Raw genomic sequence first — 22,164 nt, 5'->3', positions numbered from 1 at the left:
TTGACAGAGGAGGCAAGAATATACAGTGGAGAAAAGACAGCCTCTTCAATAAGTGGTGCTGGGAAAACTGGACAGCTACATGTAAAAGAATGAAATGAGAACACTCCCTAATACCATACACAAAAATAAACTCAAAATGGATTAAAGACCTAGATGTAAGGCCAGACACCATTAAACTCTTAGAGGAAAACACAGGCAGAACACTCCATGATATAAATCACAGCAAGATCTTTTTTGACCCACCTCCTAGAGAAATGGAAATAAAAACAAAAATAAACAAATGGGACCTAATGAAACTTAAAAGCTTTTGCACAGTAAAGGAAACCATAAACAAGATGAAAATACAACCCTCATAATGGGAGAAAATATTTGCAAATGAAGCAACTGACAAAGGATTAATCTCCAAAATTTACAAGCAGCTCATGCAGCTCAATATCAAAGAAACAAACAAACCAATCCAAAAGTGGGCAGAAGACCTAAATAGACATTTCTCCAAAGAAGATATACAGATTGCCAACAAACACATGAAAGAATGCTCAACATCATTAATCATTAGAGAAATGCAAATCAAAACTACAATGAGATATCATCTCACACCGGTCAGAATGGCCATCATCAAAAAATATACAAACAATAAATGCTGGAGAGGGTGTGGAGAAAAGGGAACCCTCTTGCACTGTTGGTGGGAATGTAAATTGATACAGCCATTATGGAGAACAGTATGGAGGTCCCTCAAAAAACTAAAAATAGAACTACCATAAAACCCAGCAATCCCACTACTTGGCATGTACCCTGAGAAAACCATAATTCAAAAAGAGTCATGTACCACATTGTTCCTTGCAGCTCTATTTACAACAGCCAGGACATGGAAGCAACCTAAGTGTCTATCAACAGATGAATGGATAAAGAAGATGTGGCACATATATACAATGGAATATTACTCAGCCATAAAAAGAAACGAAATTGAGTTATTTGTAGTGAGGTGAACAGACCTAGAGACTGTCATATAGAGTGAAGTAAGTCAGAAAGAGAAAAACAAATACCGTATGCTAACACATATATATGGAATTTAAGGGGAAAAAAAATGGTCATGAAGAACCTAGGGGCAAGACGGGAATAAAGACGCAGACCTACTAGAGAATGGACTTGAGGATATGGGGAAGGGGAAGGGGAAGCTGTGACAAAGTGAGAGAGTGGCATGGACATGTATACACTGCCAAATGTAAAACAGATAGCTAGTGGGAAGCAGCCGCATAGCACAGGGTGATCAGCTCGGTGCTTTGTGACCACCTAGAGGGGTGGGATAGGGAGGGTGGGAGGGAGGCAGATGCAAGAGGGAAGAGATATGGGGATATATGTATATGTATAACTGATTCACTTTGTTATAAAGCAGAAACTAACACACCATTGTAAAGCAATTATACTCCAATAAAGAAAAAAAAAACAAACTAGGTTACAAAACAAAAAACAAAAAAGGAGAGCCAACCCCTGACTTTGGGGACTGGTACTCTTTCACCTCTGGACTTCTTGTCACCAGTGGTAAGAAATTTCCTAATTATTGAAGTGGTTAGTAAGCAAGATTTTCTGCTACTTGCACCTGAAGTGTCCCAACAAGTGTGAACAAGAGATTTTAACCTATTTTTAGAAGACAGACTGTGGCTGGAGAGCGTTAACTGATGGGAAAGGAGCTGACCTACCACAGAACCTTGAGAAGCAGGGCACCTGGAGCAGCTAGAGCTGCACAAGTCATGGGTGAGGTGAGGACTAAACATAGCGAGAGAGCTGAAAGGCTCAATATTCTGTCGCTGGACCTGCAGGTCATCACTGCTACCTCACATGGTCACATGACTTACCATTGCCCCTGCCAGCCCCCTCGCTCTCCAATCAACCCTCAAAAAGAGAAACTGAACCAGAGAGACTCTAGACGTGGGGCCCCCAGGCTCAGCAGAGACCAGGAGGGGGCACAGGGCTAAAAACAGGAGGACTGTGGGCTGTCCCTGGTCAGATCCTTAGTTGGCACTGCCGGAATGCCTATTACCAGGTACATCAGCAGGCAGGGTTCTTCCCTCAGGAAACTGAATGACCCCGGAGAAAAGGCTTCCACAGCTTGCCTTTGGGAATATTCCAACAAAAGGCTGACTGGTGACATGATGACCTTTTGGTTGATAGTCCCACATAGACCTCCCATGAGCCTGTTAGAGCCTCTCTTTTAAATATGAATGGTTAGAGACAACCAAACATTCCTGGAACACCTCCAACATGAGCTGACCAACCAAACATCAAACACATGAACACATATATGAAACGAACTTGGGGGAAATGAAGAGAAAGGAAGAAAAGAGGAGGGGCTTCCCTGGAGATCCGGTGGTTAAGACTCTGCCCTTCCACTGCAGGGGGTGTGGGTTTGATCCCTGGTTGGGGAACTAAGATCCCGCATGCCGATAAAAAGAACCAGATCCTAAAATTTAACAAGTAAATCGTAAACTATTTAATATACAGTTTTGAAGAGTAAAGTAAAAAAATCTTTTAGAAAGTGGAACAAGAGATTGAGAGACAACAGGAGAAAGGAGGTAAGAGGATGAAGAGGTCAGAGCAAATGATCCAACATCCAACTAACAGGAGGTTAAGAAAGAGAATAAAGACATAGTGGGAGAAAACGATTTAGCATGTAACATGGGAAAATATCCCAGAAACAGGTGTTTCCAGGTTGAAAGGATCTACTGAGTACCTAGAACAATGAATGAAAAAAGACCTACATCAAGGGGGATCCCTGGGAAATTTCAGAGCCCCATGCTTCAGCAATTAAAAATGGAATCAGAATGTTATGAAACTCCTCAATAAAAACCTTCGATGCCAGAAGCCAATGGAAAAATTGTCTTCAATCTTCTGTAGGGAAATAATTCTCAATCCAGTTATATACTCAGAGAGATGATCAATTAAGTGTGAGGGTAGAATAAAAACATTTTCAGGTGTATAAGGATTCTAAAAATTGACCTCCCATGTCCCTTTTCACAGGAAGCTAATGGAGAAGATACTCCATCAAATAAAGGAGCAAACCAAGAGAGAAGGTGGCAAAGGGATACAGGAAACAGATGCTCCAACACAGAGAGGGTCAACAGAGTTCCAGGATGGTAGGAACTACTGTTTTTCACTCTAACCCTTTTAGTACTATTTAGTTTTTGAACTATGTGTCTATACTATGTTGATTTAAAAAAAAGAAGTTTCGTTAAGGAAAAAAAAAAATCTTAGAACAGTTGAAACACTCAATAGTAAGTTCCAGTTGCCAGACAAAAGAGAGGAGACGAGGGGAGGAGAATCGCGGAAAGTAAAGCTGAGCATGAAACCTGCGAGCTGCAGAGCAGAATCAGCTCTGAGAACTAAGACAGAAACATGAAGGAAGGACGCTGGGCACACGTGTGCATGTGCACAACGGGAAGGAGCCCTGGATCTCCTCGTTTTTAGACTTGTGTCACTCAGGACGTGGGCACCCTCCTGGCGATGACGGAATGGCGGATGCTTTCAAGACCTCCTCCCAGCTCTGATCACTGCCCTCCAGGGTGGAACCTGGAGGGATGGAGTGCGCTGGGACCAGCTTGCGTCTCAAAAAAGCCAAGGCTTGGAGAGGATGATGGGGAATTGGGCAACTGGCCATGAGAAAGTGTGGGAAAAGTCTCGCAAGTGTTAAGCTGCCGTCCAACCTTTCTTCCTCAGCATTACATTACCCCTCACCCCTCCACTTACCAGTCTGGTCTAAAGACAGTGCATGTGATGATGGTCCCTGTCCAGTTACACCCAGAGAAACTTAAAGTCCCCTAACCCCCACCACTTTGAGGAAGCACGAGCAAAACAACTGACCTTAACTGAGTCCTTGCCGCATGTAGGCACGTCACATACCTTTTCTCATTGGAGCTACCCACTGCCTTAGGTGTGCGTAACTATGACCTACACTTCTCAGATGAGGACATTGGTTGCCAAGCTAATAAAAAGTGGAAATGAGACTGGGCCCTGTCTGCTTGACTTCAAAGGCCCCCCTGTTGAGAAATGAGTAGGAAAAGCCCAGGAACAAACATAAGTCAAAGAGAGAGATGGCTTCCACTTTGGCGATTACTCTATGTAATAAAGTAGCTTTCACTCCAGACGCACCTCTGCCCTTTTTCAGGTATCTAGGACCTTCTGCCTCTTTCCCTGCTGCCCTTGTCAGTCTTAGATTCATTGGCATTTGCCATTTTATACTTTAAGGGGAGATGTGTGAGCATCTATGAGACAGAGGGGAATGTGTCCAGATCTTGGCAGCACTGACCTCCACAGCTGACCCTTCCTCCCTCTGCTGCCCCCCTTCCCCGAACCCCCGCGCCTTTCCAACAGAGTCCTGATGGCTTTGGTTGGCCTGGTCATTCATAGCCCTTGGGCTCTGTGGGGCAAATAATGTGTTTCCTTAGAGTTGGGGGCAAAGAAACAGAGCATACTGCTATGTTATCCAAGGGGCCCCAGGTTGAAGGACAGAGGCCAGGAGGACAGGTGAATGGAAATCAGGTAGCACTGAGGCTCCCATTGCTTTCCCATTGACTACCACTGCCCCCTACTACCAGCTACCATGAACTGAGTGCTTATGATAAGCTTGGTATTTTATCTCACTTAATTCTCCTTAGCTCTGTTTGACAGTTGAGCAATTTGAGGCCAGAGAGGCTGAGAGACATGGCCACGTTCATCTAGTTAGCAGACAAGGAGTTGAGCCTTGCACTTCCAATCCTGCTCCAACCCTTGCTAGCTAACTTTCACTTTTCCAATCCTAGACCCAAGTCCCTCTTTTAGGAACCCCTGACAAGGATGGGTTGCAATGCAAAAATATGGCAACTGGAATATTTTCAAGGTTACCAAAATGATATTTAAGATATAAATTCACACGCTGTTAGCATTTCCTACAAGAGAAATTCACGATTGGGAAGGGATAACCATAATTCCATTCATGTGTGACAATTTTTTTTTTTGGCCAATTATAGATAATGAGTGTGACTGAAACATCTATTATATTTACATCATTAATATGAGGGAAATAACTGCTTTAAGTCTTATGTGGGTATGTTTACTTCTGATCATGCTTTTTCTTTTTTCTTTTCTTTTTTTTTTTTTTGCGGTACGCAAAATAAGGCCACTGTTGTGGCCTCTCCCGTTGCGGAGCACAGGCTCCGGACACACAGACTCAGCGGCCATGGCTCACGGGCCCAGCCGCTCCGCGGCACGTGGGATCTTCCCAGACCGGCATGTGGGATCTTCCCAGACCGGGGCACGAACCCGCGTCCCCTGCATCGGCAGGCGGACTCTCAACCACTGCACCACCAGGGAAGCCCTGATCATGCTTTTTCGATCTCTGACGGCATGGGGTCTCGTGTGAACCTAAAACAACTGAAAAAGGACGTTATTTCCCACTAACTGTGGAACAGAGTTCACCCCTGAGTTTTCCGGTGCCTTGAAAGCGTCCTCAAAAATTATTCTCTTACCAACATTTGTAATGTGCTCCTTGGCCTCCCCTTTTCCTTCAGAGACATTCTTTTCTGCCGATTAACCTCACCCTCCCTCTTTCTTCTATTTCCCTAAAAGAACATAAACACCTGGCATTTCTCTATTGACAAACATTCCCCTGAAAATTAAACCAAAAAAGGAACGGAAAGAAGCAGCTCTTAAGGCTCCACTGTTGCCTGTTTCATTTTTTAACGGCTGCCCCCAGCTTCTCTGTTAAGCCAGGTACCACTGCTTGGGTGCTGAGTGCCTGCATCAGTCAAAATCGATGGAGAAATGTATACTAAAAGAGTTTTCAAACTGGGGTTCCCTGGAGTCCTTGGAGAAGCTGAGGTGATCCCTTGGATGGGCTGGGGGACAGTGGGTCCTGGGTACACGTGCGATGAGAGCAGGGCTGAGCGGGCTTCAGGTGGAGGCAGGTCTGCTTTTATATCGGGTACCATGTAAGGTTCTGTGGGAACAAAAAAGTTCCATCGCCACCAAGAAGTTTGAAAGCTACTGTATATAGAATTGAAGCCCCTTCCAGAAGTTTGGAGCAGAACTGTGTCCCCAAGGGTAGTATCCTTCACCAACATCTGGCATTACAGTGAGAAATTATAAAACGATTTTGGAAAATGAGGGGTGGCAAGGACAGTGGCAAGTAAACGGATGAGGACAACGACCCAACAATGGTTATGATGATGGAGATGTGTGGGTGGTGACTCCATCTGACTCCGTCTGACTCCATCCCCCCAGATGCCTGAGGCTGAGCTTGGTGATTCCAAGAGAGGGGCTCCAGCTGCCAAACTGGTCAGGCTTGCACCAAGTGTAAGGCATGAGAGATCCTGGTAGGTTAGTAACAATTGTCATCAAATATTTGCTTTGCTTTAAAAATAAATTCCTTCCCCTTCTTTTGTAACTATATTCTCTTAATGCCTACTTGCTGACTGGACAATTACTCTTTGAGACTCACAGTGTATGCATTAAAAATCATCAGAGGGGACTTCCCTGGTGGCGCAGTTGTTAAGAATCTGCCTGCCAATGCAGGAGACACGGGTTCGAGCCCTGGTCCAGGAAGATCCTACATGCTGCAGAGCAACTAAGCCCGTGCACCACAACTACTGAGCCTGTGCTCTAGAGCCCATGAGCCACAACTACTGAGCCTGCGTGCCACAACTACCGAAGCCTGTGCGCCTAGAGCCCGTGCTCCGCAACAAGAGAAGCCACCGCAATGAGACGCCCGTGCACCGCAACAAAGAGTAGCCCCGCTCGTTGCAACTAGAGAAAGCCCGTGTGCAGCAAAGAAGGCCCAACGCAGCCAAAAAAACCAAAAATCATCAGAGGATACTAATATCTGCACTTATATTGTGTTATTAATGTTTTCTTTTCATGATGCTATGGATATTTGAGTCTCATCTCCTAAACTCCGAATTCTTGAAAAGCAGGATCTAGTTTCATTCATCTCTGTGCCCCTGCCTGCGAGTACCTAACACAGCACCTTGCTTATGGAGCAAGCGCTCAATAAATATTTTTGAACGAGGGTTACCTGTCCTATCACCTGGAAATCGGTCTGTGGCTCATTATGGCACTCCACTGCCTGTCAAAACACACACACATGGATTTTCAACCCACGTGGAATTTTTTTCTCCCTCTCTCTTTTTTTTGGCCACGCTGCGTGGCATGTGGGATCTTAGCTCCCCGAGCAGGGATCGAACCCGTGCCCCCTGCAGTGGAAGCTTGGAATCCTAACCACTGGACTGCCAGGGAATTCCCCCAGGTGGGTTTTGTTTTCTATTCTTTCCTTTCTGTCCAGGACGACCAAATAAAACCCCAAAGAGGTGGCTCAGCTTTCTTGGTATGGAGGGAAACGTAAGGACAGACAGCCCTGTCACGGCAATTTTCCCTTTACCCTGACCATTGGAGAGTTGTGGAAAAAATTCACAAAATATCATGGCAAGTGGGCTCCTAAGCTGTGCTGACTACCCATCCCCCCAGGCTTCCCCCACTCTCTGCTCCAGGAATCTTCAACTAATCTAAAAACTTTCAGGTGACCGGAAAGTTGCCTGGTGGTTGAGTGTCATCCTTTCAGCTATTTATTTCTAGCTGACTCTTACGCCGTGAAAACACATCCTGTCGGATGTAGGTCTGCTATGGAGGATGACAATCACGGCAACGATGACCATGGTGAGGATGACAACGGTGACAGCAGTAACATCCACTGAACGCTACGTGGCAGGCACTGGGCTGAGCCCCTCACGCCCATTCTCTCCTTTCCACTTCACAACCACCTCCCCAGGTAGGACGATAATGACTCCCATTTCACACGTGATCCGACCACATACGACCCAGCCAGGCAGGGTCACTTGACCACGGACTCAAGGCTTCTATCGCCCAGGTGGGACTTACCTGGGAAGCACAGAGTTAGGTGGCCTGGATTTTGCAGGGGACGCGACTTTAGGTTCTGGGCCCAAGCTCCCTGAAGATCCCGGCAGCGAGTCCTGCGCTGGCCCGGATGGGTTTGGAAGTACTTCCCTTGCCGAAGTCAGGAGATGCTCTTTATCTTTAACTTCTTTTTCCCGGGACTTGGCTTTGTGTTCCGCCAGAAGGAGGTCAAATTGCTTTTTCCGGCCTGGGACTGCCCTCCGATGGCTTAGGGAGTGAGTCTAAGGAGAAGAGAGACGGAAAGCACAGCCTCTTTGATCAGCACATAAACCTGCTTCCCCAGGCCCTCCATTTCAGAAACAGCAATTCATGGGAATTTAGAGGTGCTTGAAAAGTCAACTTCAAGGCAACAGCTCCTGTTCTGTGGCTGGGAAGAGGCAGAGACCACACAAAACGCAACCGTGCCCTACGCTCCTGGCGTTAAGAAGCCAAAGCTTCCTCCAAAAAAATGGCATAAGATGACGAGCTTCAGCGCAGAACCCATGAGAACCTCTCTGATGAAAGGCAACGGTGAGGGCGTGCTGGAGTTAATCCAGGTGCAGGTGGGAGGCTTGCTTTGGCCCAGACACACAGAGCCACCAAGCAGAGAGGGCCACAGCCTCCATCCCAAGAGGCACTGGCAGTTCAGTATGAAATACGGGGCTGGGGGCCACCCACTGGCGGCCGCCTTGGGTCAGCTGTCCCCTGGCCACCCCGCTGTGGCTGGATCAGGGGCACGGCGGCTCGTCCTCCCCTCCGGGGCTGCCTTTCAGGGCGCTGCCACCGCCGCCGCGCTGCTCCTGCATACATTAAAACGTAGCAGGGTTTAGAACCGCCTGTGAGTGCCTATAAATACAATTTACTGTCTGGCCTCACAAGTAACAGGGGAAGCCTATTTTTTTTTTTTTTTTTCCCTTCTTAAAAAGCCAGCCAGCTTGAGGCAGGCGCTCTGCTACCATGGAAGAGAAGAAAGCATTTCCCTTACAAAGAACAGCTGGGGGTCATGTCGAGGCTCCACACCCTGCCGTGTGCAGAGAGTGGCATGCAAACATTTCGACAAAGGCCCCAGCGAGAGCAGGAAGTATTTTTTATGGAAAGAGAAATACCTTGCAGGTGAGGGATCTTGTGCAAGGTTTCTTTGTCTCGGGATCCAATACTCCACAGTGTTTATTTGGGTCAAATTCTCTCTCTGGTTTAAGAAACAAACAAAAAATATAAGAAAAAAGGAGACTAAATAGGATTTGGCATTAAGACCACATTTTTAAAAAAATGCACATTTGCACCAACAAGTGAGACATTGTCAGGCAATCTGTTTTTTTTGGTTTGTTTTTTTTTCCAACCGGCTGCTAAAATGCTTCCAGAACCGCTGGGGGAAGATGGCGCTCCCCTCTGAACCCAAGAATTCCCAAGTCCAGCGGGAGGCGGTAGGGATCGGAATGCACAAGGGAATGGGGGGTGGGGGGTGGGCAGCGGAGGGAAAGGAGCCAGTTGCTCTCACACTTTCACTCCAAACAATTCCCCCAGTACCTTTGGGCAGAGGTGGCTGCAGACCAGGGAGAACCACCTGAGGCCCGAGGGCCACTTTTTCCCCTGGGGTAGCTCCAAGAATACATCACCAACCCCTTCCTGCCCTGCCTCCCTAATAGTTTTAGCCATTTAAGGGGGAGATTATTCCTTGACATGTCCGTGTGACCTGCCTCTCTCAATGCTTTGCAAAGTCCTCAGCACGAGGCTTTCCACGCAGCCTCGCTGGCCAGAAAAATCATTTCCCGGATTCAGGAACATATAGGCAGGGGCAGGGGCAGGTGTGGGATTTACACTGGGGCTGAACCTGAAGGTGCAGAGAGGGCAGGGCCTGTTAGTGTCACAGTCGCTCTGCCCCTGGACTGAGGCCTGATGCTCCAGGTGGGAACAAGCCGGGTCCCTCGGGGACCTGCTGAGGGAGGCGGGCTTTCCCCAGATCCTGCCTTCCCGCTGGACTCCTGACGGCTCATGTCGGGGTTACTTCTAAGGAATCTGCTCTTTTTATGCCCGTTTTGGATCCTTCACCCCTTCTGGATTACAGAAATGCTCTCCTCCCCTGGGAAACGAGGGGATGTGCGGCAATCTCTTAAGGACCCTTCAGGCTTTCAAGTTCCACCTCTTGATGACCTGTGCCATTTCTGGAAGGCACCCAACAAACACCTGAGTCCTGCAGGGCAGAATGACATAGCTCTTCTGAGCATCCAGGGAGACGGGCAGCAGCATTGGCGGGTGGGTGGATGGGCGCGCGGGGGGGTGTATATATACTTGGTGGAATGTCTCCTTAAGGGCCTCCAATGGCTGCAAGCTAAAAAGAGGTTACCTTGCCTGAAAAACTGCCTGAACTTGGTGGAGTAAGCTCTGACCATAATAAATGAATGCATTCTATTTTTAAAAGAAGGTTTGGGAGCTGTAGGGAGGTTGCGACAGTGGTGATGATGATGTTTGCAATAAAACCATTCTCATGTCCAAGACAGATTTCCTGGTTGACTATCAAAATGCATCCTGCCTCTTTCTTTTGCTTTTGTCTCCTTTTTTTAAGCTTCATTTTTAAGGAAAGAAAACTGCTAGGCCTGGAGATGTTCGCTTCCTACGAGCCCTCTCTGCCCACCGAGGAGGGTCTGGGTGCCAGGCTGAAGGCCGCCTGGTGTGAGTTCTTTCCCTTGGGCCTGGCGGAGTCAGACCCGTGCCCAGATCCACACCGGCCCTCATGCTGGCCTGGAACTGAGCAGGTTGTTTGGCTGGGGGTAGGAGCTGGCTGCCAAATGTGAAAGTGACAGAGAAATAGCAAAAGACCCAATGAGACAAAACCACCAACAAAATGCAAAATCCCCAAACACACAAAAAATGCCCGACCAACTTCAGATTAAGGTGCCGGCTGGAAGCCATGGTCATACTTCTGCCAGGAGGAGGAAGCCGGCCTCACTGCGCCCAGACAGGCCTATTGGATTGCCCCCTCTGCAGAGTGAAGATGAACCTTCCCTGCAGGGAGACAGCCAGGAGCGGGGGGCTCCGTCCACACAGTGAGGCCCCCGCCCTCAAGAGAGCACCAGGCTCTGCCTTTCTTTCTGGACAGCGGGTGGAAAGGACATGGAGAGATTTTCAGGGTAAAATAACTGTGTCATTAGAATGCTTTGGGCCTGAGGTACTTTTAAGAAGTAAACTTTTTAAAAGTGACAGAGGTAAGATAGAGAAACTGAAACACATATAAACACAAAGTACAAAATGAAAATGACCCACAATTCTTGGGGCGCTTAGGAATTATGCTCATACCAGAGGACACAGCTTCACTCTCACAGGGCAGCTTACCCTGTACGGTGGACCCATGGACAACATGGGTTTGAACTGTGCAGGTCCACTTACACGCGGATCTTTTGCAATAGTACATACTGCAGTTCTACATGATTGCAGGTTGGCTGAATCCGCAAATACAGAGGAACTGCAGATATGGAGGGCCAACTAGAAATTATACAGGGATTTCTGACTGCGTGGAGGGTCGGCACCCCTAATCCCTGCGCTGTTCAAGGGTCAACTGTATTTTGTTTTTTCTGGTTGACCTTTGATAAATGCCCAGAGTGTGTGAAGAAGTTATAAGGTTTATAGCTTTTCTTGGTCTTTTAGAGAAAGTAAAACTGCCGGATTTCCTTCTACAACAATCCCAAAGCAACTATCACCCACTCGGGGGCCCCTAAGCGCAACCATTGTCTTAAGGACTGGCCATGTGCACCTTTCTGGGTACCCTGAGGTACTTGGGCAACCAAGTAGATCGGAGAGAGACCCTTCAACACCCCATCTGCTGTGCCAGTCCAAGCGTTCCCAGATGGAAATTCCAATCTGCTTATGTGGGAAAGGCAGTTGCAGCCCCAGACCACAGGATCAACCTGGAAACCAACGAGACCAAAGGATGGAGATGGGCAGACAGCACCAAGGCGACTGTCCCAAGCCTGCCCTGAGCTACTGGGAGATATCACGGTGGATTGCCCGACTCTGCTTTCCGGAACCCAGGGGCAGTTCGGCCTGTCAGTGTGAGGACAAGACCCTCCGAATCCACAGACTGCTGAGGGGTTGCAGAGCCTCCTGCCTTGGGGTCACTAAGGTAACTGCTGCTCAGGGCTGGGCTGAGCGAGGTACCGCATCTGGCCCGGCATTAAGAGAACCAGTTCTCCCCTGTATTTTTAGGGGCGGGGGAGGTTCCTGTTGGCAGGTAAACTCCGTGTCTCCCTTAAAACGAAACAGACCTGCTCTATGATAAGAAAGCATCGCTCCCTCGTTCTGGACGCAACTCGACTGCAATCTGATCACGAGCCAGACTCGAAGGACACAGACACGTACCTGAAAGTCTCCTGTAAGGCTTGTTGTTGTTTTTGGTGCCATTTTGGTGTTTCTTGTCTATGGTGGCAGACAAAATTCCTTTGCCATTTAAGATCTTCTCTGGGGAAGGTGGCACTGACTTGGACATCAAGACCGGCTTAATGACAGGTGGGGTGGAGACGGCAGAGGATGAGGTGGAGCAGAAAGTGACCGCAGTAGTGGTTGCAGAGTTCATTTTGACATTGGCACCATCTGCCTTCACTAGGTTAGGAATTTTCTCTAAACTGACTACGGGAACCGGAACACTGAAAAATAAATGAACAAACACACACAATTGCCTTCTTTGATTCATCTGGTCTGCGGAGAAGATACGCCTGCTTATCATTATCAGGACACTTCCTTATCACTTATTTATACCCCTCCTCTACGAGAGCAGCAGGATTCCAGTTCTGATGGGAGGGAGATGCACGCCTTGGAAAGGACCAAGAGCGGGTGTGAGGCTGGCACAGCGCCAGGGATGGCATCAGAACTGATTACCTCCTGGACCGGTTGTCCCCGTAGATCCTGCAGCTCCCCCTTTCTCAGTCCCTTTAGTCGGCAGTCTCTGAGACAGCACCTTGGGCAGAACAAGGCGCCTGCTGTGAAGCTCAGGAGGCGATGCTGTCTGTCCACGAAGGCCGTTGTGCCACGGAGCCGCGTGCTGAATCACGCCCCCTCCCCCCCGCTGCTCGGCTGGTCTCCCACCCAGGCGATCGGGCCTGACATCTGTTTAGCTCGGAGCTCACACAACACGGAGGCATGGCTGCGGGCCAGCGTGCCACGCTCTACACTGTCAGAGGACTTCTGGATCACTCAGATCCCGGGGATGGGCTCAAACTGAGTGAGCCGCCATGGAACATTATCTAATATTCCATTTTAGGCAGCGAGTTATGTAAATAGGCAAGTCTCAAGGCTGGCAGGTGAGAGGATGAATTTTAAGAAGACAGAGCACAAAGGTGTATGTGTTTGCTCTTCAGAGTCTGTCACCTTAGCCCCACTTCCCTGCCATTTCTCCTGCAACGGATATGCATCTGATTTCTGTGCATTTCATGCTGGATGACCCTGTGTCTGGGGGGCGGTGGAGAACTCTGTCTTGGGGTCTGAAAAGATGAGATGAGATGAAAAAGCTTTGTTTTGGTTCCTGAACTAGATTCCCTTTCCTCCATGCAGGGGGGCAGAATGGGAACAACTTCAGCCCCCCAAGTCATTTCTGAGCTGAGAGTGAAGCCGACTGAGCTATCTGAATGCCAAATGGGCTAGAAGAGGGCTTAGACATGCCTGCAGACAATGGAGGACATGAAAGACAGGCTGGTTTTGCAGGTGAGGAGTCTTATCTGCCCACATGGCTGGCTGGCTCTCCCTTCCCTAAGATTCATTCACAGATCATTTCTTTGATCAATTTGTTCATGAAATTATTTCAGCAACCCCTCAGTCCCTGCCCCTTTGCTGACTGTGGAACAGGATCCCACATGTTATTTATAAGCCTTTGCCAGTGAGAAGGGCACTCAGTAGTGGAGCACAATGCTCCCAGACATGAGACTTCACCCCAGGACCATGTGCTTTCTTGGCCCGGGGAAGCGTGGGGTGGGACTTCAAGCCCCACGTGAGGGGAAACTGGAACAGTGGTTTTTAGTTAGACACCAAGTCACTGACAGTTCAGCCTTTGATGAGTGTTTCAATCACCGAGATATAGCTGCACTGCTGCTACTTTCTAGTTAATGGCAATTCTCAAAGCACTCCCCTATCGCTAAAGAAGAGCACAAGAAGCCCTTGAAAAGTCAGCACACTGAGAAGCTGCAAAGATATTACCTGGTGAAATTAGTGCTGCATTCCTGATTTCTTCCAAATGGTAAAAAATGCAAAGCCATGGGATATGGAATACGTCCAGGCTCATTCCTTCACTCAATTTTAAAAGACACAAATGATAGAAACCAGAGTCGCTAAGAGATATTTGTACACTTTGTTCATAGCATTATTTACAGTGGCCAAAAGGTGGAAGCAACCTAAATGTCCACTGATGGATAAATGGATAAACAAAATGTGGTATATATATACAGTGAAATATTATTCAGCCTTAAAAAGGAAGGAAGTTCTGACACATGGATAAACACTGAGGACATTATGTTAAGTGAAATAGGCAAGTCAGAAAAAGGTGAATACTGTATGATTCCACTCGTATGAGGCACCTAGAGGGGTCAAGTTCATAGAGACAGAAAGGAGAATGGTGGTTGCAGGGGAGTATCCAGTTTAGCGATACTGTTTAGCGGGTATCGAGTTGCAGTTATGCAAGCTGAAGAGTCCTGAAGATCGGCTGCACAACAATGTGAATGTACTTAATACTCCTAAACTGTACTTTAAACATGGTTAACATGGGAAATTTTGTTACGTGTATTTTACTATAGTTAAAAAAAAAATTTTAATGTACAAACCAAAAAAAAAAAAAATCCCACAAATTACAAACTCATGTAACTTAAATTATACTTCAATATCCTGACTTTAAAAATACATAAGAGCCTGCTTAAAAAACTCTTGTTGATTTATCTGTCACTCTTGTTTTGACCTGCAGACTTTTCTTTCTTTACAAAAAAGTTAAACTTCAAGTGCTGATGTGAACACGTGGACTAGCAGCCAGGTGAGAAGATTCTCTAGTACGTGTGTGGCCTCCCCTCATATAGTTCCTTGTGAAGCCAAGTGAGTTCAGGAAAGGAAATTAGGACCTTCATGCTCCAGATCCAGCTCTTGTCCCATGAGCCGGTCTGAGTTGCGTGCTGAGTACTCATGAGCTTAGCAGACAGAGATATGATGTTGGGATAGAATGATCCAGAGCAATTAGACCAAATGAAATAAATTTAAAAACCGAGTCAAGTGGTCCTCAGATGCTCACAGTACAGCCAGCGTTTCCCCCCCTGAAGTCACGGTCCAGCTCCAGCAAGTCCCTTAAGGCAGCTACGAGAGCACAGGTGCAGCAGGTCCAGCCGCTGGAACAGTGCCACGTGACTCACCTCTTTGATGGTCATGCTTCTTCCTGACTGCGTGTTAGTGACTGAGCTTGAGCCAAGCCAGCGAATATGTGTGACTGACTGATCTCCTAATTTGGGATTTTCTCCACTACTTGAGCGTGGTCCACTCACAGCCTCTACTGCCAACGCTTCCGTAACTCCAGCTGGACTTCAATCCCAGTGCCCAGAGACAGGATGTGGGACTCAAGTGCATCAGAAACAAGAAGGGAAGGCTGATGTGTGGTCCTCTTGGATTGGAATGGGGGGGTGTTAAGGAAAGAATGTTTCAAAGGGCTCCAAAGACCAGGTGAGGGGCGGAGCCACGGAGTAAAAAAACACCCCTGAAGCCAGGTAAGCAGCCACTTGGCAGTGGGAAGAGAAGCAAGATTGAGTTGCTGGGGTGGGAATTCTAAGGGTGTCCACTAGCTAAGGGAGAAGGGCTACAGACAGACAGGAGGACAGACTGCGGACCATCTCTGATCCTTTTTTCTTTCTTTCTTTCTTTTTTTTTGCGGTACGCGGGCCTCTCACTGTTGCGGCCTCTCCCGCTGCGGAGCACAGGCTCCGGACGCACAGGCTCAGCGGCCATGGCTCACGGGCCCAGCCGCTCCACGGCATGTAGGATCTTCCCGGACCGGGGCACAAACCCGTGTCCCCTGCATCGGCAGGCGGACTCTCAACCACTGCGCCACCAGGGAAGCCCTGATCCTTTTTTCTTTAGCATCCTTTCTTTCCCCCAAAGGCTTTGGGCTTTCCCTCTAAGGCAACCTGCTTGTGGCCTGCACTGAGAAGGTACTTCTGCTGGGTGTTAAGAGAAGACAGGGAAGCAGGAAGCTCAGTGATAGTAGCAAGGGTCAAACACATCCTCGGGGGAAATGAGAGAGAGAGAGAGAGAGAGACAGAGACACAGAGAGAGAGAGAGACAGACACAGAAAGACTTTCCTAGTTAATCTTACCACCCTCATTCCCCAGCATAAATGTCAGCCACTGGTCCAGCTGAGAGAATTTAGTCTCCTTTCTTCACTACTATTGGCAACAGTCCCCAGATCCCAAACAGATGAACAAGGAGCAAATGATCGCAAGAAGGTACCACAGGATTTGGAAAGCCAATCCCAGAGGTTTGATCTTTTTCAGCCCTGGCTAACATAAGACACTACTGAGAGCCCCAGGTCCCGTTTCACTTACATACAGACCCCCGCATGTGAGAGGGAGGGCAGCTGCCCTAACACCATCATCTCAGGACTGCCTTCTCCTTTCTCCCATTGTCCCTTTCCCCACTCCCCTCCCTCCTCTGCCATCACCTCTCCCAGCCAATAAGTAGAGTGTTCTAGCCCGGGCAGCAGACCCTGAATAACAGGCTCATTTTTTTTCCATTTGGAAAGAAGCCAAAAGATTCTGACCCCTGCTGTCACAGTTTGAGCATCTCCCACTTTGTGTCAAGTCACAGGAGCCCCAGCACCTCCATGTGCTGCTGGGAGCGGGGAGGGGTGGAGAACGGGCAACACCCAGATTACTAACTAAGCAATTTATTAGCCTCTTTGCTTAGTTCCCCCTAAGTTTAACAAAAGCCCCTCAAGTTCCTTGCCTTTCAATCTTAAGGGATGCACTTACACACTCACCGAGGTCTCACAATTAGTTGCATTTATCAACTCACTATTGTCCTTTCTTTAAGAAACAAGGTTTGAAAGGGAAAGACGTGTCCCCACTCTTCCTGCTGCTTTCATAATGCCTGTTTTGTCTGCTTGGGAGGAACTCTCTCAGGGAGCCCAGGGCTGCAGCTTGTGCCCCTGCTGTGTCTAATACACTGGAAGCACTTATCTCCTTGCTGTCTTTGCGCCTCTGTCCCGGGTCCCCAGAAGGGATCCCACAGCCGAGAACAGTCCCCCCTCATCTTCCTTGCTGGATCTACCTTGCTTCTTTATGCGGCTTCGGCTGCCGGCGTCTCCTTCCTGGGTGCTTGGCCTGTCTGAATTTACCTTTCTGGACCAAGGAGAGTCCTCTGGCTTTAAGAAAAATGGTTCTCCTGGCACCAGGTAGATTCCCCTCCCCGCCCAGTGATGTCTGCAAAAGAGCAGAGGTGGAGAATCTTATGGTGTGGTTTCGAGGGCCACCAACGTGTTGCGGGACAAGCTGCTCTCCCTCCAGCTCTGCTTTCCTGGCGATCATGATTTATCCTTCCATCATCAACAGATAAGCCTTAAAAGAATGGTCCAGAAAATCTTTAGGCCTGCAGAAATCATCGCCAGCCCTGTTCCACTTAGCAGCACAGGGGAAAGATGGAGTTCACAGGCAGGAGCCTGAAGACATATGGTATTTGTGCTGTGGGCTACATGTCTGATGAGAGTTCTCAGCTGTCTGATTTCTTCCCACCAGTTCCTTCCACTAAGGCCCCTGAGCCTGTGTTTCTGGTCGGGCAGAATTCTGAGGATCTCTGACTCACTGGCTGACCCTTGAAAGGGTCATCTCACCCAGCCTCTTGCCTTCCAAGAAGGAATAGTAGGTAAGTCCTCCCAAAGCAAAAGGAATTGACCTTATTTTAAAAGGTCCTCAGAGAAGGAATTCTACTTGGCTCTCTTGGATGCATTTTGGGGGCTGCTATCAGGCCATTAAGTCAAATTTAGATTCTTTAAATTGAAGGAATGCTTGGGACATGCTTGAAGTCTGGGAGTCAGGCAATCCCTAAGAATCGGCCTAAATAACAGAGCTGCAAAGTCCTATTTTGGTACAACAGACACAGGAAGTGCTATATAAATCCTGACGAATGAATGCATAGTATTTTTTTCAATCTGGAAAACGTTTGGGAAAACTTTCAGAAAGCCAATTTGTCCACACCTGAAGCAAACCGTAAACAGGGTAATCAACCACCGAGCACGGGAAATAAGGAAACCTGCCAGATTAACATTATTCTGTGGCTGAGTGTCAGGCCTGGTGGGCAGAGAGGAAGCACCACGCATAATCTCTCCTGGCCTTTGCACAGTTTTGGATGCCCTCCCACATAACACACCCTCAGCAAGCTGGCAAAATGTGGTTAGACCACACAGCTACTGGGGGTGAGCGGCCCTGGCAGCTGAGGCAAAAAAAGATTGGTTAGCAGCGTCTCGTGCCAGCCCAGAGTCGTACCCACAGGAGCTCGCAGGGGCCCATCGCTGGCCAAGAAGATTAAAGCGTGTCAAGAAGATTCATCAGTGACTTGGGTGATAGGTCAAGATCTCATCCATCAATTGCGGGAAGAGGCGGTTAGTTGCTGGGAAGAATGATGTGGGACTTTCCCTTAGGAGGCAGGGAGAAATGAACAAGCTGACGCTGACAAATTGTAAACGTGGCCAGAGGCAAGAAGGATCAAATCAGGGAGAACGAGTAGGGCTGAGCTGGGGGTCTGTGCCTTGTCATTGTTCTGGTAAGGTCATAGAATGTGGAAGGTGTTGCAAGATAACTTAGGATAATGGTTAGGAATACAGGCTTTGAAATCAGACAGACCTAGATCCAAATCCTGCCTTTTCTATTGCTAGATGCATTATGGTGGGCAAGCCATCTGACTTCTGTGGGAATTAAAAGATGGCGGTCAGGGCTTCCCTGGTGGCGCAGTGGTTGAGAGTCCGCCTGCCAATGCAGGGGACACAGGTTCGTGCCCCGGTCCCGGAAGACACCTAATGCCACGGAGCGGCTGGGCCCGTGAGCCATGGCCGCTGAGCCTGCGCGTCCGGAGCCTGTGCTCCGCAACGGGAGAGGCCACAGCGCTGAGAGGCCAGCGTACCGCAAAACAAAACAAAACAAAACAAAGATGGCGGTCAGCCTGGCAAGTGGATGAGCGCTGGCCTCTGTTCCACCTCACCTCGGCAGGATGGCCTCGCAGCGCAAAGCCCAGGCAGGCATGTGAGGCTGCCCTGCCTGGCTCATCTCAGAATTTCACTACTCTGGCTTCAGTTTCCTTATCAGTAAAATGAAGGTCACGACAGATATTTGAAGTGATTAACAGAGATAATACATATACAGTGCTTAGCATGGTGCTTGGGTACATAGTTGGCCCTCAATAAATTGTAGCAAAAACAAAAAGGGGGAGAGGATCACGCCGTCCCCTCTCCCTACTGCCCCTGATGCTTCTGGGGTGCAAGTCACTGTCACCATCAGGACTTTTTGTCCTCTTAGCCCTTCTGGTCCCATGATGGGGGGAGGGGTGGAAGAGGATGTGGGGGGCATAAGTGGAAGATGGGTGGGAGCAGATGGCCGTCCATATTTACCCAGAGTAGAGGACCACTTCCTGGGGGTGCAGAAGGGGAAAGACAGAGCCGAGTAAGAAGCCTTTTCAGCCTCAATCCCTTTCCAGGAGCCCTCAGCCCTACTTCACAATCCCACCTGCTTCTCTATCTCTAGTCTCCTAGTCACTGCCCAAGCCTGGACTAGTGGTGAAAGCTCCCACCTGCATACACATTCTAGAAGAGTGAGAGGAACTCCAGCCTCCTCTCACACGAACATGTAGTCTCCTGCAACCCTGACCTGTGTGAGGCAATGGGGGTTCTTGCTGGCCCTAAGACGGCTTCTGGAAGAAGAACTCTATGTGCCCCCTTCTAGGCTCCTTCACGTTCCCTGGAAGCAGGAAGTTCCAGCATCAGCCTCTGTTTAGTGTCTCCGACACTTCTGTTAATCAGGGCTTCCCAAGGCACGGAGCTCAGAAGGTGGTCTCCAAACCCAATGAAAGATCAATGGGCACTAAATGCCCTGACATTCCTGGGGAGTCATAATACCCCAAGATCGTGGGAAAAATCAGCAAGCCAGAGGAGAGAGGAAGATAACGAAGGGAAAACAGAGTCCTGGCACAGTAGAGGGTACATGAAGCTGGACAGGCTGTCTCCGGAGTGCACTGGGGACCAGCCTGCCTGCAGGGGTGCAGCCCCGGGCAGTGAGTCCGGGTGGAATTTAAGACAAGCCCAGACCAAACCAACCATACCTGCTCAGTGCCTTTCCTTCTACATGTGAGAACGAAAAGCCTCACAATGAAAATGAGTACCCAGTGAAATTCTCATCAAGGCATAAACGGTATCAAGGGCCTTTCAGGGCAGGATTTCAGATGAAGGAGATCAGGAAGCAAGTGGATTCTGGAGAGAGCGATGGTGCAGGGCAGAACGGAGCCCCCAGCGCCGGCCCAGTCCAGACTCGGCTCAGGAGTTGCGAGTGGGCGCGCTCCCGCCTGCAGCCACCAGAGGTCATCGGCTCCCGCTGCTGGAGCTACAAGCTGCCCTGCCTGCCCGGCCTACCCCTCGCCTTCCAGAGCCCGCGCAGCCAGCACGTTCACTGCCTCCCTCAAACCCTGCAGCCAACACCGCCCCAGAGGGAGAGACGGGACCCTCACAGAACATGTTCCATCCCCCTGCCAGGGAAGGCAGGGAACCGGGACCGGGGCTCAGGCCCTCAGCTTTTGCTTTCAGGAAGCTTGTTCTGAGCACAGCATCCCTGGCTGCCGTCAGCGCCCGAGCCTCTGCTCCCAGCTTCTTTCACAGGGCCACTTCCCCAGGAAGCATCGTTCCTCTCGACCTCTTCCTCCTTCTCCGTATTGGAATCCAGAACTGGGCAGGCAGCCCCGCACCCAAGCCACCTCCATCCAGGAGGCCAAGCCCTCCAGCAGACTCAGGAAATGCTTTGCCCCGAATTAAATACACTTTGCGTTTTTAAAAAGCTCTGCGTTAGCAACATCACCATCCAGTTGGAGACCTTCCCCCACGGTGTCACCCTTTCTGCGTCACCACTTCAGGCCTCGTGCTCACCGTCATCACGGCTTGCCTGAACCTGTATCGAAATCCCATCATCATCCAGCCTCTCTCTGTGCTCAATCCATCTCCACCAGTGCAAATCCGACCCTGCTATCCTGCTGCTTAGAAGACTTTGTGGGCTCCCCACTGCCCAGGGGACCAAGTCCAACCTCACAGCTGGTCCCCGACGGTTCCCGCCCCGGGCACCTTCTCCCAGCGCCTCGCGGGACTCTAGCTCCTGGCACACTGTGTCCGTTCGCCTGGCTCTGGGCCTTTGCGTGGGTGGGCAGTTCCTTCTGCTGCCGTGCCGCCTCCCTCCTCAGGGTGAACACGCCCCCGTCTGCCCTGATCCGGATGACGGGTCCTCCCCTCCCTCAGTGCTGGCTGTGCCTTCTTTGGTCTTTCTGCCACACTTATCACAACAAAGAGCAAGGTTTTAGTTCTAAGACTCTGTGGCCCGGCCAGGCCGTGAACTACCTGAGGGCGGGGAGCTGGACCAAGTGCATACATCACTCTGGAGTTATCCCAGCGACATACATACTATTTAGCACTTAGGCTCAATCAGTGTTTGATGACTGAGTCAATGTTTGCAGTGAAGGTTAAATCACATAACACAATACGAAGCAAAGCAGCTCTCTAGCAGCACAAATGCTTGAGGAAAGGACCAGCCTGCAGCTGTCTCTCTTCTTGGTAGAGGAGCCATGGCGACGACAACACTGCAGGGGTGTTGTCGACCTCCCCCCATCCCTCATGCCTCTCACACGCCCTTGCCATGCACACACTGAGCACTGCCAGGCGCTGGGCGGTAGGCTGCGCCCACACGGGAGGTCGTGTTTCCTCCTCACCCTTAATTTATAGATGAGGAACCTGAGGCTTAGAAAGGTTGACCCAGGGCATTCGTCCAGCAAAGTGAAGGGCGAGAAAGGGGCTGAACTTCAGGGAGCTCTAAGGGCGGGGATCTTTATCACAGCCCCCGCTCCACCCCTGTCCAGCTGTGTGCCACCTCAGGGAGATCTGTTTCCTCATCTCATCACCGAGCAGCCCTGAGGCGCAAAAGGGAGTGGGGCTATTGGGATTTCCCTGGCGGTCCGGTGGTTAGGACTCTGCGCTCTCACTGCTGGGGGCCTGGGTTC

At 49.4% G+C, this 22,164-nt stretch overlaps 1 protein-coding gene across 12 annotated transcripts in view; it reads right to left on the bottom strand.

The window, feature by feature from the left end:
* ATXN7L1 (ataxin 7 like 1) overlaps positions 1–22,164 on the bottom strand; it is a 402,335-nt gene that overhangs the window by 23,987 nt on the left and 356,184 nt on the right. For all 12 annotated transcript variants that reach the window (XM_079931849.1, XM_079931850.1, XM_079931852.1 and 9 more), the window contains 3 exons: positions 12,271–12,554; positions 9,024–9,106; positions 7,903–8,159 (listed from right to left, as the gene is read on the bottom strand). In XM_079931849.1, coding sequence (XP_079787975.1) covers positions 7,903–8,159; positions 9,024–9,106; positions 12,271–12,554 — 624 coding nt within the window. The remainder of the gene's footprint in view (positions 1–7,902; positions 8,160–9,023; positions 9,107–12,270; positions 12,555–22,164) is intronic.

The sequence above is a fragment of the Stenella coeruleoalba genome (genome assembly GCF_951394435.1).
Source record: "Stenella coeruleoalba genome assembly, chromosome: 9".
NCBI lineage: Eukaryota > Metazoa > Chordata > Mammalia > Artiodactyla > Delphinidae > Stenella > Stenella coeruleoalba.
Note: the sequence above shows the minus strand (reverse complement) of the source record. Positions and strands in the feature narration are given on the sequence as shown.